The sequence below is a fragment of the Sceloporus occidentalis genome, unplaced genomic scaffold (assembly GCF_023333645.1).
Source record: "Sceloporus occidentalis isolate IW3139 unplaced genomic scaffold, rSceOcc1.0.p SCAF_1, whole genome shotgun sequence".
Taxonomy (NCBI): domain Eukaryota; kingdom Metazoa; phylum Chordata; class Lepidosauria; order Squamata; family Phrynosomatidae; genus Sceloporus; species Sceloporus occidentalis.
Window position 1 is genome coordinate 153,073,018 of NW_028316981.1, and position 17,045 is coordinate 153,090,062.

The window sequence follows — 17,045 nt, forward strand, 5'->3', positions numbered from 1 at the left end:
TTTTATATTACTGAACTTTATGTACAAAATCCAATTTCAAATAAACATTTAATGTAAAAACAAAAAGATCCATTAAACAATTGTCTCTTTATATCTACTGTACCATTCAAATGTTCAACCAGTTTACATGATTTCTTCAAAGTCTTAAGGGTACATATAGAAAATCCATCTTTATTATAAATAGAAACAAAGGGATTCTCTGCTCTTATTATAAATGGACGTGACATACAAAGTTTACTTGACAGAAGTAATTTCATTACTATTTTGGGGGGGGGGTCACCAACTTTTTGTGCAAACAATGCTAGCCTCCTTTTAAGCATTAAGAGTGTAACTGCTTAAGAAGTGACATAAGCAATAGTTCTACTATGTCTCTCCTAAAATATATTCTTTACATATGTGCACAGTTTTAGCAAATTAAAGCCCAAGAGAAATGCTTGACCAGCTATCAAAGGTGTGTTCAGAGTTTGCTATAACTCAGAGCAGGCAAATTAGGCAGTCTAATGAAAGCTGTAGTTTCCCTCTTTCCTATTGACACAAATCCGTGACTAAGAACTTAATACTGGATGACAAATCACATCCACACAATTAGTTAAATAGTCTCACAGTTAAACACATCTTTAGGGACCAAAGTCATATTTACAGTTTTATAAATTTCTGAGCATCCCCATTAGAAAGCTTCTCCCCCTCCTACACCCCGCCCCAAAAAGGAACTGCCTTCTTATGGTGCTGGAATGAAATAAAAAATTAGAAATACTGGTATTTACAGAACTGATCCTTTATAAATAAAGAATATGAAAAATGAACTATTTAAGAATAAAAAAATGAGGTGATGTAACTCAACCACAGTGCTTGCTGAAATAAACCCTTGGTGCTGATATTGTACCAGTAGTGAAACTACTTTCCATGGGAAAAAAGAAAATCTGTAAACATATGCTTAAATGTGTTAACAGCAGTGCAAGACTGCACAAGACTATTTAGTTAGCATCTGTATTGAATGCAATACATCACAGAATACTTGCATAAGAAGTGCAACACATTTTTGGGCCCAATTTTACAGTGCATTTCCCCCTCAACAGTAGCATCCAAATCCCAAGTCGATGCTTTGATCTTGCAATCTGTACATAAGCAAAAAATAGGCACAGATCCAGGCACTGCTTATCACAGCCTGTAGATGTTAACACAGTATGCCATTATATAACCCTAGACAGTTCTGCTTAAGAAGGTTAAAGGTTTGATCTAGTACACCAGCTGATCAGTTATCTACATGTTCTACTAGGTCACTATAACAATGAAGATGGAACTTCCCTAAGTTTTTAATGAGAAAAGCAACCGATTCCCCCCAAACAGGCACGAGACAAAGAAGTGCTATGTTACAGCTGAAGGTTTAAAAATGTGTTTAAAAATTTCAATTGGTAGTTTGACTGTTATTAATACAAATTAAAAAAAAAAGAAAAGAAGATAAAGTTAAGCTTTAAATGGTACATTATTTCCCACAAAAAGTTAACCTAAAGAATTTCTAAATACAAAGCATAAACTGTCCCCATATCCTTCCCTAATTTTTAACTCCACAGTAGGAAAGACAGCCAGTACAGATGCAAAAATCTTTATATAAAAACTGGTTTACATATACTCAAGTTATGTAAATTCAGTACAATTCATAATTAAAATTCCCAAAAATTGTATTGCTCTTCATGCTCAAACTTTGAGTATTGTCATTACATCACTAGAACTGATATACATGTAGTACTTGCATAATTAACTCAATAGGAACCACATTAACACTATGCTTGTTGAAATCCTTTGTTTCCAGCAGTGCCCATTAGGAACCTGTGTATCTTATTCCATTCCTTTTAGAGTTCATGCTTCTTTGAATGTCACTTCAGTATCTGGCCAAACAATAACCTTTGCTCTTCCTTTTCAAATCTTCTGTTTTCTATTCTGTTTTGTCAAGCATGAGGTACTATCCATTTCTGAAGATCTTTCCCTAGTGTTAGCTTCACTGCAGCCATTAGCTGTCTCAGTTTGTTCTTCAGAAAACTCCTCAACTGATGTGGTAGAAGGGGACTCCCCCTTTTCTAACTTCTGTTGCATTTCTCGGAGCTTAGTAACAGCTTTGTCAATTGACATTATGCTTATAAGATTAAAGTCATGCATGCTGACCAGATGGAGCATGAAGTTTCGACACAAGTTCTTCTTAATTATTTTGTGTCCATAATTTTCTACAAACAACATACAGGCATGATTCATTTGATTGTCAGCAATAAACCTGTTAAACATAAAGCAGGGGAAGGGGAAGAAAGAGCAAGTCATTATTCCATGCCTGCAAGGTCAAAGTGTGGATTTCAGACATTCTGAAAAGAATGCAAGTTTGTTTCAATATCCTTTTTCAGATGAGCTGCCATGTGTTACCTGCTACTCTACAATTAGTGCATTTGCAAAATATGCTCAATATTTCACATGATGAATGGGAACATCAAAATAGTAGGAAATGCAAACTGTGAAAACATCTTAGGGTACCTATAATCTGATCCCCTTGATCTGATTCAAAAAGAAGTTTCAAGAACATACCCATGCTTCATAACATGTAGATTCCATAATTTCATCACTTCTTTTTCTCCTTCATTAACATCAGAAAACTCTTCAATTTGCTGCAACCAAACCATTAAAAAATTATTATTAAACAATCTATTCATGCAGTAAACCATCAATTCCTCATCCATCATCATCATTATCATCATCTCTTCTGTCCTGCCTTTTCCCCAGATTGGGAGTCAAAGCAGTTTACAACCACTAAAAAAATGCAATCCACAAATACAATAGTTAAAACAATTAAATAATCAGAAAAAGTTAAAACCAAGTTAAACATATATTGAAACATACATAACCACACATGTGCATGGCAATTAGCAATATCCAGTTTATTGTGTAAGATGAGCCTTATATCATCACTCATCAAAAGTCAGTTGGAATAGAAAAGTCTTTGTCAGTGAAAAGAAAGCAGGGAGGGTACCAGTCTAATTGCTGGTGAGTTCCAGAGCTTGGGGGCTGCTACTGAAAAGGTCCTCTCCCATGTTTCTACCAGATGTATCTGTGAGGGTGGTGCTACAGAGAGAGGGGCTTCCCTAGCAGATCTCAGAGCACAGACTGGTTCATAAGGGAGAATCTGGTCCTTCAAATAAGCTGGACCTGAAACATGTACGGCTTTAAATGTCATAACCATTTAAATTGTGCCCAGATACAGATCAGCAGCCAGTGGAGCTGTTGCAACAAGGAAATTGTGTGTGCTCCTTGTATCCAGACACCCATTAGTAATCTGGCTGCAGCTCTTTGGACCAGTTGAAGTTTCTGAACGCTCATCAAATGCAGCCCCCTATAGAGCGCATTACAGCAATCCAACCAGGATTACTGTAATGTGTCACTGTGACCAGATCTGATGTCTCGAGATGTCTCAAGGAAAAGGCATAGCTGGTGCGCAACCTCAAATGCACTCCTAGTCACCGCTGAGACCAGGATTTCCAGGCTCAGAGTTGAATCCAAGCTGCAAACCTGTGTCGTCAGGGGAAGCACTATTCCCTGATCTGCCTTTTGATGGACCAGAAGCACCTCTCTGGATTAATTTTCAATTTGTTCACATTCATCCAGTTCATTACTCATAATAGGCAGCAGTTTAAGACTAAAGCAGTTTCCTTGGCTTTGGAAAGAAATAATAGAGCTGGGTGTCATCACCATCCTGATGGAACCAACCCCAAAACATGTCTCTCAGCAATTTCACATATGCGTTACTTAGGTGTTTATCACACTATACTCTTATAGTGCTACTATTCCACTTTAACTGCTCTAGCTGCCTCCTGTTGCATTCTGGGATTTTCAGTTTTAAGGAGGGGTATTTAGAATTCTCAGGCAGAGAATAAGAGTATAGTGTGATAAACACCTTAGTATGGAGGAGTGAATCCAGAGGGACTCCACAAGCCAACAGCCAAGCAGTCAAACAGGAGTCCTCCAGCACCACCTTCTGGGCTTGCCCCTGCAAGAAGGAACGGAGCCACTACAAAAATATGCCCCCAAGTCCCATCCCAGCAAGATGACCTGGGTGTATACCATGGTCAATGGTACTGAAAGCTGCTGAGAGATCCAGCAGAAACAACAGCAACCCACTCCCCCATTTAGGTTCCAGCATAGATCATCCCACTAAGGCAACCAAAGCCGTCTCTGTCCTATAACCAGGCTTGTAACAAATTGAAATGAACCTAGATTTAATCCAGAAACCACAGGAACTAGGAGGCCACCAAGCGCTCCAGAACCTTGCCTAAAAATGAAATGGTAGAGACTGGCTGATAATTATCCAAAAGGGTGGGATTCGGGGATGGCTTCTTTTTGTGATACCATAATTGTTCTGCACAATAAATCTAATACCACAGTTGGAACAATGTATCTTAGGCTAACTGCTATGAGGCTTAACTTGCCTACTTTCAGTATGCTCTGTCACACTAGCCCATTACCAGTATTAATATTAATCACACAAATTACATTTTCTTTGCTGTAATAGTAGTAAGCAGGGGCCCTTTCACACCACTCAATTATAGCACTGTGACTCCACGACTCTATTGTATGGAATCCCAGGGAATGTAGTTTGGTGAGGCACTAGAGAATCTCTCTGGCTGAGAATTGTAAATGAGCTAACCTATAAACCCCAGGATTCCCTAGGATAGAACCATGACAGTTAAAATGGAATCATAGCATAATACATGTACAGGCTGATGGCAGTCTTTAAAAACTTGTGACTGATCAATCACATTCTGGTCCTGAAAGGAGAGAGGGCATCATTTAAACAGCCAACTGCTCTCCCCAGCCTTCTCAAGGCCCAACTGTCTATTTTCACATATATATTTTTCAATGCTGAATGGTCAGTGTTGAAATCCACCAGTCCACCAAAGTCTGAAGGAAAGCAATACATACCCTTGAACCTGGCAAAGTTGTCCATTCCTGAATTAGGCAGTGAAATGTTTGTGAAAGAGAACAATCATTATGAAATACGATGATTTCTAATATTTGAGAATGTTATTGTAACCACATGTCAACCACCACAAGCTTACATCCCTTACATCACCAAGATTATTGCTGCTGTTCTCTACATCAGATTTCAACACCTCTCATCTACTTGTTCTGTTAAACAATTAAGACAATGCCAAAATATACCTTATTTTACATCACCAAGATTCTTGCAGCTGAGTAGAAGGTAGGCTATTTGGTTTTGTCCAACAGGAAGCAGAAATATTATTCAATGAAACAAAAGGACTTAATTGCAAAACAGGTAGACTCTAAAGATCTGACAAAGTTACCGTTATAGTTTTCTCCCTTAGCCATTCAGGATCCTTTTCATCTTCACTATCAACTTCCATTTCTTGTGGGCGGAGAGGTAGGCAGGTATCACTGTGAAAGTATAACCGATTATGACCACTGCTATATGTCCGTTGCTGTTCTACTTCTCCATCTTCAGATTCAAGAAATTCAGACATGCTTGCTTTTGTACGCTTTGGTCTGAAAAAGGAAATACACATTATTTCTAGTAGGTGTGTACACATTCTAGCAGGAATCCGCAATATGCATTTCCATCTGGTTGCTATCAGCATGCTGCTGACACCAAGCTTAATTTCATCTTCATCAGAGTCACTTGAGGCTGAACAGGTTTAAGATGGGCAGGGATTGTCCCAGCTACATCAATTCCTATCTCCTTCCAAATTCCAAGGAAAGAAGGTAAACTGTCCATCATTTGTTTATTGCATTGCTGTACAAAGGCTAAGCAGGAAAGCTCCATGCCATTTTTCACAGGGGGCTTCACTGATTCCCACTTAACTGAGGCACCTGAAGCACAGCAGTCAGCTAGACAACTTAATGCCTTCTCTAGGCACTATTTCATGGGAAAGCGTAGAAGTCAAAGCAGCAAATGTGAAGCAAGGACAATTTTGGATTTGGCTACCGAGTTTAGCCAAATGTTGTGGGCTCCTGATCAAAAGATATGTTTATCGATGTTTTAACAATATAGGGATGTTTTTAAAAGGCGAAAATCACATTAAAGTTCTTCAGTTAATAGTTTCAAGTTTTGCTAAGGCTTATGTGTCTGATTTATTTAGGTGTGTCCGTGCTGGAGGACACGCCCAGACTCTACTTTCAATTTAACCAAAATACTGTACGAAAAGAGTACCTGGAGGTGATAGTTAAGTTAATTCGAGAAAGCTGAACATAGTGTTCACATAAATCATCATAATTGGCTTCACTTCAATTTGCATGTTTGTACAAAAAGTGAGAAGTTAATTTTTCATTTTTAATTCTACAATGGAAGAAAACATGAAGATCAGGAGATCAGTGGAATAACCATACCAACTTGGTTTGGAAAAACACCATCTTTATTTGCATATATTTAGGGAGCAATACAATCCTTTCACTGACCTGCATACAAGGATGTGAGTAATTGGAGTTCTTTTGACTGGTCCATTACGACTGAAGGCAAACCCAGGCTGACGATGAATATCCTGAGGATTTCCTGCATAGGAGCCATCATAACACTCATTGATCGAAACATCTATCCTAGCACCTTTTGGATGATACTGTAATAAAAATATACAAATATTTAACATAGAAAGTATATTAAGTGCAATCAGGGTTCCTCCTAATCCCAGCTTCTGAAATACAAACACTATCGTCATTCATTATAGCAAAACCCAGGGACACTGAAGTTGCGACGTAAGCATAAGTCTAAGGAAACAACTAAGCACTGCTAATAATATCAACCAAACATTACAGAACATCTTTCAACTACCATTATTCTATTTTGAAAAAAGAGACACATTTAAAAAAGATGAAAGACATTACTATTCATGATCACTCTGCACTTTCTTCTAACTAGAATGTACAAAATTATTCCATTTTTACCTCTTAGACTCACCATAAAAATGTATACTACCAAGAATAGTCTTGTATTTAGTCAATGCCATTATAATATGTAGTTTTATACCAAGAAATTTAACAAGGAAGAATTCTTACCACATAATTGAAAATGAACCGGCTGTGACAAAGCTTGAGATGTTTGAGTAAGCTGTAAAGCTTGCGGCAATTCAGTGTGCACCATGGACAATGCAAGTCATCTCTAGCTTCCGTCTGCTGCCTTGTGTTATTGTTATAAAGGAACTGGTAAAAACAATTTGTATCAATGCAAAGCATACAGGCTTAGAAGTTATTTCTGAAATCCATATAACATTTTTCCAATAAATATTTCACAAATGCATGTATGTTCCTCCAAGACTCAAGCATTAGGAGCAGAGAATTATAGAGAGAGATAAGTATTAGTATGGAATTATCAGCATGCAAAGGGATCTTGTAGCACCTTTGAGACTATAGGGCAGGGGTAGGCAACCTGCGGCCTGCGGGCCGGATGTGGCCCGGCGAGGCCTTGGGACCGGCCCCAGCCCGGTCCTGCCGCCGATTGCCGCCAGGGCCTTTGGGGGGCAATTGTCTATAGAAGCCTCAGAAACATGCATTTATATTAACATTTTTTAAAAAATCAGCAATTTTTGTCACGTGCCCTCCATTTTTTTTAAAAAAAAGTGTCTTCCATTTGAAAATTTTGTCCTACATTTGTCCTGGTTTATTTATATATTTATTTATTTTTTTAAACTATTTATTTATTTATTTATTTTTTGGCTGAGGGACAGCAACCCGGCCCCCGGCTCAAAAAGATTGCCTACCCCTGCTATAGGGCAAAGCAAACGGGTGGCAAAGAACGGCCTGCAACTGCAGTCAAATCACAATCGGGCCAGGACTGCAGCAATCTCACAGCCCATTCTCAAAATGGGCTGCCACCTGATGTCTCAAGTCAGGTCGCCCAGGAGCAGGATTAAAATGGCTCCTTTTTGCAGTGGTTTTGGGCTGTGTTTCCTGGCTTCAGAGCAGCTTCCGGACACTTGGGGGGGGGGGGTGTCATGTAAATGCCACACCACCAAAGCGGCCAGAAGCCCCCTCTTTTGACTCCAGCATTTTGGGCCTGAGTGAAAGAGGTTGTAGCATAAGCTTTTGTAGATTTGGTCTACATCCTCAGATGGATGGAGTTGTGACATGCCCAATACAAATAGGCATGAAGTGCTGTGCTGACGCTGATTTTAGCTGACGCGGCAACCGCATGATCCCTAACCCTAAAAAGGTGCAGTGTTGTAACAATGGTGGCGCCCTGTGTACATGGGTGCCACCATTGTTATGTAAGCTAAAATCGGCGTCAGCACAGTGCTTTATGCCCGTTTGTATCAGGACTGAGTGAAAGAAGTGTAGCAAAAGCTTTTCCAGACTTCCAAGGCTGCACACACCACATTCCAAAATGCCCTCCACCAGTCATGTGCTCATTCACACACACAGGACTTAGGCAATACCTTCTTCCTGCCTGCAACTGAACTTGTCACTTCATCACCCATACCCACAGGTTTTGCATTTCTATGGCTGTTCATAGTCTGATTATAAATGTCTTAATTACAACTCCATCCATCTGAGGAAGAAGACCAAATCTACAAAAGCTTATGCTACAACTTCTTTCACTCAGGCCCAAAATGCAGAGGCCAAAAGAAGCGGCTTCTGGCCACTTTGGTGGTGGGCATTTATATGACACACCCATCCAAAGTGTGCGGAAGCTGCTCTAAGGCCGTGAAACACAGCCCAAAACCACTGCAAAAAGAAGCCATTTTAATTCTGCTCCTGGGCGACCTGACTTGTTATGCCACCCCTGCAGCTCAAAAAGAACCTGTTTTTTCTGGGTTCTTGTTCCTCCGTAGGAAAGCCGCACGATTTGGCGGCTGCGGCTTCCCTCCAGAGGAAATTAGGCTGCCGGCAGGCCACCCTGTTTGGGCAGTCTGTCCCTCGCCTCAGTTACTTTTAGAGAATTTATACATAGCATAGCATTTATAGCATAGATAGCATTGCAAATAATTTTAGTTTTCAGAAGCAGTCCTCTTAATGTGCAGCAACACTGTCTACTTGGTGAAAATGGACCTGAAGTTATGTGTATAAAGATTATCTCCTCTTTTTCTTGCAGAATGAAAACAAAACAAAAACAAAACAAAAATACTTGCAAGCATCAGGATTAACCAAAGGCTGCTATAAACACCAAATATTAAGACTGTTAGATATTTACTAATGAAAGAGAATATGTGTCTGAACACAACTACAAAATGGTGAAACAGAGAAACCTAAACTTGGCATACCAAGTTCATGTTAAGGATGTGTGTCTTAGAGCTGCATTTTAATAGATTAATTTTAGTTAACTAAAGGCTAACTGAAACTACTTAGGAACTATAGTTTTTTATGGGTTTTTTGGGCTATGTAGCCATATTCTACAAGTGTTTATTCCTGACATTTCACCAGTATCTGTAGCTGGCATCTTCAGAGAATGCTTGCCTGGAAAAGAGATGTGTGTGTGTGTGTGTGTGTGTGTGTGTGTGTGTGTGTAGTGTGAACCTGGGATGGCAGGAGTGATCTGCATGTGTATTGTTCTGTTGCTCCTGCCTTCCTAGGTTCACACAGTATATACACACGCGTGCGCGCACACACACACACACCCACACACACCCAACTCCTTTCCAGGCAAGCATTCTCTGAAGATGCCAGCCACAGATGCTGGCTAAATGTCAGGAAGAAACTCTTCTAGAACAAGGCCAAATAGCCCAAAAAACCCACAAAAAACTATGGATGCCGGCCATGAAAGCCTTCGACTTTACTTAAGAACTGTTTTGAATCCCTAGACTTCCCCAACGAATACAAAAGAACCAGCAGTCAGGCCTAGGATAGTCATTTCTTCAGATGAGCTCTAGTCAGCTCCAAGGCTACTTCCTTATGTATGACCCCTGAACTCTTCTTCTAACAGTTAAAATCAAGAGTGAGAAAAAGGTCTTGCCTGTTGAACTGAAGAAAGAACTCAAGCAAAGAGAAGGGTTTCACAAATATCAGAGAAAACCAGTGAGGAGAAAAAAAAAAAAAAAGACCAACAGGAAAATAAAAGAGCAGAAGGTGAAGAAGAAATGAGGAGTGGTGAACAGAAAGAGCACCAAGATAGTGGGGAGGGGGAGCAACAAGTGTTTCTCACACTTGTAAAGCAGGATATAAGTGCCAGTACCTGATAAAATATTCTGAGCTTTTGTCGAGGCTCATTTGAAACATCTCTCTCTTTTCTTGTTTGTAGGTCTGATGGCAACGTTTCTTTCACAGCTGAAAGTGAACATACAAGTTAGTAACTTTACATGTTTAATAATATTTGTACATGACACTGAACAGAGCATAATGATTTATCTTTCACATAATGAGCAGCAACAGAGTGAACTGACATATTTAGAACACAAGACAGGTGCCCCAATTAAGATAACTTACAGGAGAACAGATCATACATTTAACGTTAGATTTAGAAGTTTCCATATTGATCCAGACTCTACAGATTTGCTCCTGAAGGTATAGTGATCAGTTGTGCTAATACAGCAGACACACACTTATACATACATTGCTACTGTGTGCCTACAAGTCATTTCTGACTTATGGTGACCCCTCTCATTGGGATTTCTTGGCAAGATTTATTCAGGAGTGATTTGACATTGCTCTCATCTGAGGTTGAGAACGTGTGGCTTGCCCATGTCTTTTTGTGGCTGACTGGTGATTCCAATCCTGGAGTCCTAGTCCAGTATTCAAGTCACTATACCATGCTGGCTCACTTATACTTGCATTCAGCTCTTCCTATATGGAGATTTTTATCTCAAGTTAATTTGTTTAGAAGACTGTGGCTTGCCCACAGCTACTCAGCAAGTACAATGGACAACTGGCCCTAAGAGGAAATAATCCACTGCTGTATTCCAAACAGAAAAGCATTCCTTTCCACAAATATGTATGACACAATAATAATTGGATTAAAGATCCAAATCCAATCATTCATTTCAACTACAGTAGGCCTACTACATCAATGGAAGTTACATAATTGTTCTCATTGATTCAGTGCATCCATTGTAACTAAAACTAACATTTTAGTCCACTGAGAAGAAAATAAAATTTAAAAGGATCCTTCAGACACTTTAATATGTCTGTCACTGTGATTAAACACATAGGATTCTGACGATTTCACCTCCACCGACTTTTTGGAAAGATAAAAGTGATTTTGGTTAGGTAAATTTTGTGTGACTAGGAAGCAGGTGTACAGTGTTTAATGCTCAAAACAAACAATGGTGACTAGTAAGTATTTGAGATAACATTTCAAGACACTATTGGGATTCTTCCTCATCCTTAGCAAGCCATTTTTGTCCATTTGTGGATTATCTCTACTGTTTTCCCAAATGAAGTAGAAAAAGTGTGACTCTCAGCCCTTATAACACTGCTACGTAGATGCAATGGTAGCGTTAGTAAGTATTACTACTCTAGAGCAAGGAGCATCTACTTCCTAGAAGAAGTTACAAGACACAATGCTTCTTTTTCTACATCTTTTCCAAGAATCAAACTTGACATCCACAACTACTCTATATCTATTTTTTATGCCTATCAACAAGCTATGTGATTTTTGACAGCTGAACATCAGGTACCTTGGGATAACTACGAGCCAAAACACAGTGGAGTGAATATGGACACAGAATTACACTTTTTTTTTAAAATAACCCGTCTACATTATACTAGCATGCACTTAGTTGCTTAATACAGTAACAGACCATATAGGCAATTACCTACAAGCTGGCAGCTGTTACATACAGTGGTCCCTTGGTATCTGTTGGGGTTTGGTTCCAGAACCCCTGTAGATACCAAAATCCATGGATGCTCAACTCCCATTAAATACAATGGCATAGTAAACTGGTATCCCTTATATAAAATGGCAAAATAAAGATTTGCTTTTTTGGAATATTTTCAAATGATGGATGGTTGAACCCATGGATACACAGGGACAACTTTAATATACTTATCTATGAATTCCATCAACTTTGTTTTTAAGGTGTACATCACTGTTTCTAACGTATGTAAAACATTTCAGGCAGCAAAGAAAAGTAGCAAAAAAATTAAATATATAAAGTTTAAGGCTGCTGAATAGAAAACTGAAGTGAAATTACCAGCAGAAAAAGTAACAAAAAACAAACAAACAAAAAAGCCACAACACCAGGGCATTTTATTGTAGAAGAAGGTTCTACAGGGAAAGTTGTAAAAATAATGGGCAAGTATATATATATATGGAGAGAGAATAGGGAGAGAGAGAAAGAGAAGTTGGAGAGGCAATGGAAAAAGCTCAGCCCCATATTTATATGGACTTCACTAATGGGACAAGAACAGAGCTTGACAAGAACATGGCTCCACCTCTAAGTAAAGGCAATAAAACACTAGCATCTCAAGCTGGTTTTAAGAACAAATCTAAATCATAAGAAAAAAATATAAAGCATAAATTTAAAGGTAAGACCAGCACTAGAGCAACAGAAACTCTTCAAGACAATCTGCTTTCCTGCACAAGGCCACATTTTTATTCTGAATTCCAAACATAGTTCTTCAGAGGTAAAATTCAAAGATATAGCCGTGTTAAATCTGTAGAATTGCTTGCAGAGAGCTCAAAAGTGCTACAAAACCTCTCTACAAATAGTTCATCAGAGTAATTCATTTCAGTATTGTACATGTAATCCTACAAACTGACATATACCATGCATATATTTTGTTCTGATTTTAACCTAGTAATTATCTGAGACTTCTGAACAGAACTGGGGCAAGTAAACAAGAAGCAATGCTTATGTGAGGCAGAACCTATTCCATGGCAAATAGTCCCATACCTATAGTCTGTGTAGGTTTGACAGAACTGGGTTTGTTTTCTTGAGGGAGGCTTTCTGAATTGCGTGTTGAAAGAGGCTTGGCAGTAGGAGCTGCAGGTTTATCATTTGCCTCTCCTGACCAGCGAAGAGTAAACTGCAGCGTGGGTCCCTGAGAAAATGTTTCAAATGGAGGCAGCCTCTGAAATAAATAAAAAAATTAACAAACATGTTGCTTGGTGATAGTTTCAAAGAGGAGTTTTAAACAACCTATGAGTTTTGAGATATGGTGTATGTGTGTACCTTGTATCTTCAGGTTGACCTATGGTGCCTCACAAATTTCATATAGCTTTCGTAGGCAAGTAATACTCAGAGGTGGTTTTGCCAGTTCCTTCCTCTTAAGTATAACCTACAACACTTGGTATTCATTAACTGTCAACCACCCAAGTACTAAACAGGACTTAAATAATGGTAATAAAACATAATGGAAAAAATAAATCACTGTTAACTGTATCACTACCAAAATACCTGGCATTAAGGGTATGGAGACTGTTTTTGTACATCAAAGATCTATAGGAGTACAGTACATTTCCCTTCTAAATGGATCATGTGGGATCTATCTCTATGGTAGCTAGGCCAGGCAGAGTGCAGACCACAGAGTAGATTTTTGCCCTTACTGCAGCAGGTTGTTGCTGATTTTATAAGGGACTAATTGCTATTGCATTATATGGAAAATAGAGAGATGAACTCAAGCATACTGCTGTGGCAGAGGTTAAGCATGAGTCCTGTTCCCAGTTAGCCCAGCTATTAAAAATGAAGGCTTCCCCAGCTGCATAGCCTCATTTGTGGCAGTGTGTCTTGCAGCCTTAATATATATTTAGAGTTCATATGAAGTAACATTCAGGGGGCATACACTCAGGCACATCAGAGATCTTTATCACCAAAAGAGATCCAAAGGATAGTTCAAACAAAATACTGTGAAGATCAATTCTCTTCACATTATTTGTTCCATCCTCCAATGGTAAACCCAATCCACTGTGGTAGTTTCAAAGGTTTTAGATGGTAATGTACATTTTGGCTCATGTAGAAACTGAGTGGAAAATGTTGCCTGCCACTTCAGATAACCTCGAAGTATCTCTTATTTGATATGTTCAAGTGACTAAGTGTTCTAAACTTCCAAAGCAAACAAAACCAATTTATCATTTTATACACTCCTTTCAAGAAAGCCTTTTGGCAAACAACAGTGACTCATACCTTCCCATCAAGTATTGTCTCCCATGTAGCTCTTTTCTTGCTGATTGGACACTCGTCCATCTCCTGCATGGCTACTTCATATTCCCCATCAAGAAGCTGTAGTCGTCTGTTTGACAAAAAAGTTAAGTATTTTATTTACTGAGAGTTGTATAGTTGGTATAATAAGCATACCACTTTAATACAAAATAATCTGCATGAATTTTTTTACATATTTTATAGCCAACATCTAGATGACTGCCTGTGCACAGTTCTACTTCAGACTGCTTTGACACCTTCCCCCTGAAGCCAATGCAGATTGTTATGGGGCAGTCTGCAGTAACATTTGGGTACCATAATAGATACACCCCTTCTTATGCAGGAATGCTTTGCACAAATACAGATGACAATGAATGCCAAGCCGTTATCTCTAAATGATCAGCACTTGAGGCTTTTTATGTTTCAGCCCCAACACAGGAGACATTAAGCCTTCAAGTCTGAGAAATGGGGCTTTCTCCATGGTGGTGGCCCCACAGTTCTGGGCCCCCGACCACTGGAAAAATAGATGACTTTCTTACTCCTGACTTTAAATCTTGAAGATAAACTGATTCAGATCTGCATTTGCTTTCCTTCACAATTACTGCGAGGGCTGCCTTAAATATTTTAAGTAAAATTTTAAATGTGGTTCACTTTAAATGACAATGAACTGCCAACATCTCTAGATTTGGAAACACACATACACACACAAACACCATTTATATTCTGAAAATCTAACATTATGAATATGCATCTGAGGAAGCAGACTGAAGTCTACAAAAGCTCATGCTGCTAATTTCTTTCTTTCAGTTAGTCACAAAGTGTTACAAGATCTCTCTACGTACTGATTCTACCGACTAACATGGCTATCTTTGAATTCTACCATTATGAATATGAGGACACTGTGCTGATGGAAGCCTTTCATCTCCCCAAATATATGTTCCAGGGGGAGGACTTCTTGTGTTCCACTAATGGACCTCTTTTCTCAGGGTAAGAATCCAACTGGATACAGTTGGATACAAATTTGCAGAAAACATAGCATTCAAGCATTAAAGTGGCTGATAACAAAAGCATCATCAACCAATTCAAGAAAGCATCATATTTTGATTTCAGGAATGCTGTTAATTCTCATCTACATTTCTGTAGTATGTATATGATGCACAAAAGTGCCAGCTGACAACCCCCCTCCCTTTTCTTCCCCAAGTGTTCATTCCAACTGTTTCAGCTTGGCATGAAGCTCAGACCAAATATAGTGTGTGCAGGTATTTTCAGATTTAAGTGCCAGACACACTCCAGAAACTGTAGTACCAGAACATCTGTTCTGAGCAGATGTTCAACGAGTGCCCTCAGTGTCTAACTACAAAACACACTGGAAAATTCTGCTTTACACAGATGACAATTTTAATATGGTTCAAGATACAGTTTTATCTGCCAATTCTAATATACATGCTGTGAATTTCCTATTTCTGCTCCTCTGACATATACATTTTGTAGATAAGGGATGGCTACATCCAAATGTTTAAAAAGTCACATATTCTTTTTTTATGCTAGCAAGGTAACCCACTGTAAGACATATACTTTTCACTTCAATTAATTAACAGCCAGGGATATATGCCAAGTGACTAGTCTTATTTCCTTTTCCAGATGAACTGGACATTTCTCTCCTACATCCTATTTCTGAGGTATCATTTATTATCTGATATTTGTTAGAAACTCCATCTTACAAGCCTTGTAACAAGTTTCCAACTTTGTCTGGAATTAGGTAGCCTTCCCTTTCAAAACAATGCTTTAAAAATTCTTCTGCAGAAATAAGCCCAGTTGCAGAACTTTCTACAATCAGAATTATCAGTGTTTGAAGCAACAAAGGTATGGAGAAGTTTAGGAATCTGAGGAAGTTTGTTTCACCTACTAATATAATATTTGAGGAAACGGGATTAGAAATCAAACAACTTGACGCTTTTCAGATTGTGATGAAGACTATCTAGTTCATGGGGGAGGGTGGAGCACCAATCGCACCGATTTTTTTAATATAAATTTTATTAGATTAAAAAACAGACATAAAAACATATATACGTACATTTACAAAAATACAAATCAGATAAACACAACAATTAACAATTAGAACAACAGCCCAGTCTAATACCCACTTCCCCCCATTCTATCCTACCTCTATCCTATAACACCTTATACTAAGCAAACATTAACAAACATTAAACAATGACAACAAATTGACTTCCTTCCTACCAGTCAGAATCTTGACGTTAGAACTTGGCTATCCATTACCATTATTTTTTTTAAATTGGTTATTTCAAAAAAATTGCTTACTAAACATATATATCCCGGTACCGCTAAAAAAAAAAGAGAGAGATTGGCAGGATACTCTAAATTAGATTATAAATTTAAATTAAGTTTCTAAATTAAATTAAAAGTTGCTGCTTTACCCCATTCTTTTTCAAAGAAAACTATTACTTTTTTCCAATTGTCCAGCGGTTTTTCCCCGTATTCATTTTTCAATGCCTGGGTCAAGATATCCATTCCTATTCCCTCATACAATTTTAATAACCACTTTTCGTTGGACGGGGTTAATTCGCACTTCCACCTTTGGGCATAACATATCCTTGCTAAAGAGATCATATAAAATATTGCCTTTTCATCCTCTTTATTGATTCCTTCATCTATCATCGCTAGTAAATACAACTCTGGTTTTAAAGTTAGATTTGTTCCCATTATATGGTTGATTGAGTTGTTAATCATTTTCCATAATGTTTTTGCTTTGCAGCATTCCCACCAGCAGTGAAAGAACGTCCCCTTTTTCTTTTTACATTTCCAACAGTTTTCTTTCTTCGTTTTATAAATCATGGCCAATTTGTAAGGTGAAAGATACCAGAAATACATCATCTTGAAAAAGTTTTCCCTGATACTTTGAGAGAGAGTTAGCATCTTAACATCTTTCCAAGCCTTTTCCCATTGGTTTAACGTAATTGGATGACCAAT

The 17,045-nt window shown here is 38.4% G+C and overlaps 1 protein-coding gene across 1 annotated transcript in view; it reads right to left on the reverse strand.

Moving 5' to 3' along the window:
- The window catches only part of SUZ12 (SUZ12 polycomb repressive complex 2 subunit), a 52,082-nt gene continuing 35,037 nt past the window's right edge, over positions 1–17,045 (reverse strand). The window contains exons 9-16 of the mRNA XM_089478075.1: positions 14,040–14,145; positions 12,810–12,987; positions 10,151–10,242; positions 7,042–7,185; positions 6,448–6,605; positions 5,340–5,538; positions 2,569–2,648; positions 1–2,266 (exon numbers count right to left, since the gene is read on the reverse strand). Coding sequence (XP_089334201.1) covers positions 1,918–2,266; positions 2,569–2,648; positions 5,340–5,538; positions 6,448–6,605; positions 7,042–7,185; positions 10,151–10,242; positions 12,810–12,987; positions 14,040–14,145 — 1,306 coding nt within the window. The 3' untranslated portion in view covers positions 1–1,917. The remainder of the gene's footprint in view (positions 2,267–2,568; positions 2,649–5,339; positions 5,539–6,447; positions 6,606–7,041; positions 7,186–10,150; positions 10,243–12,809; positions 12,988–14,039; positions 14,146–17,045) is intronic.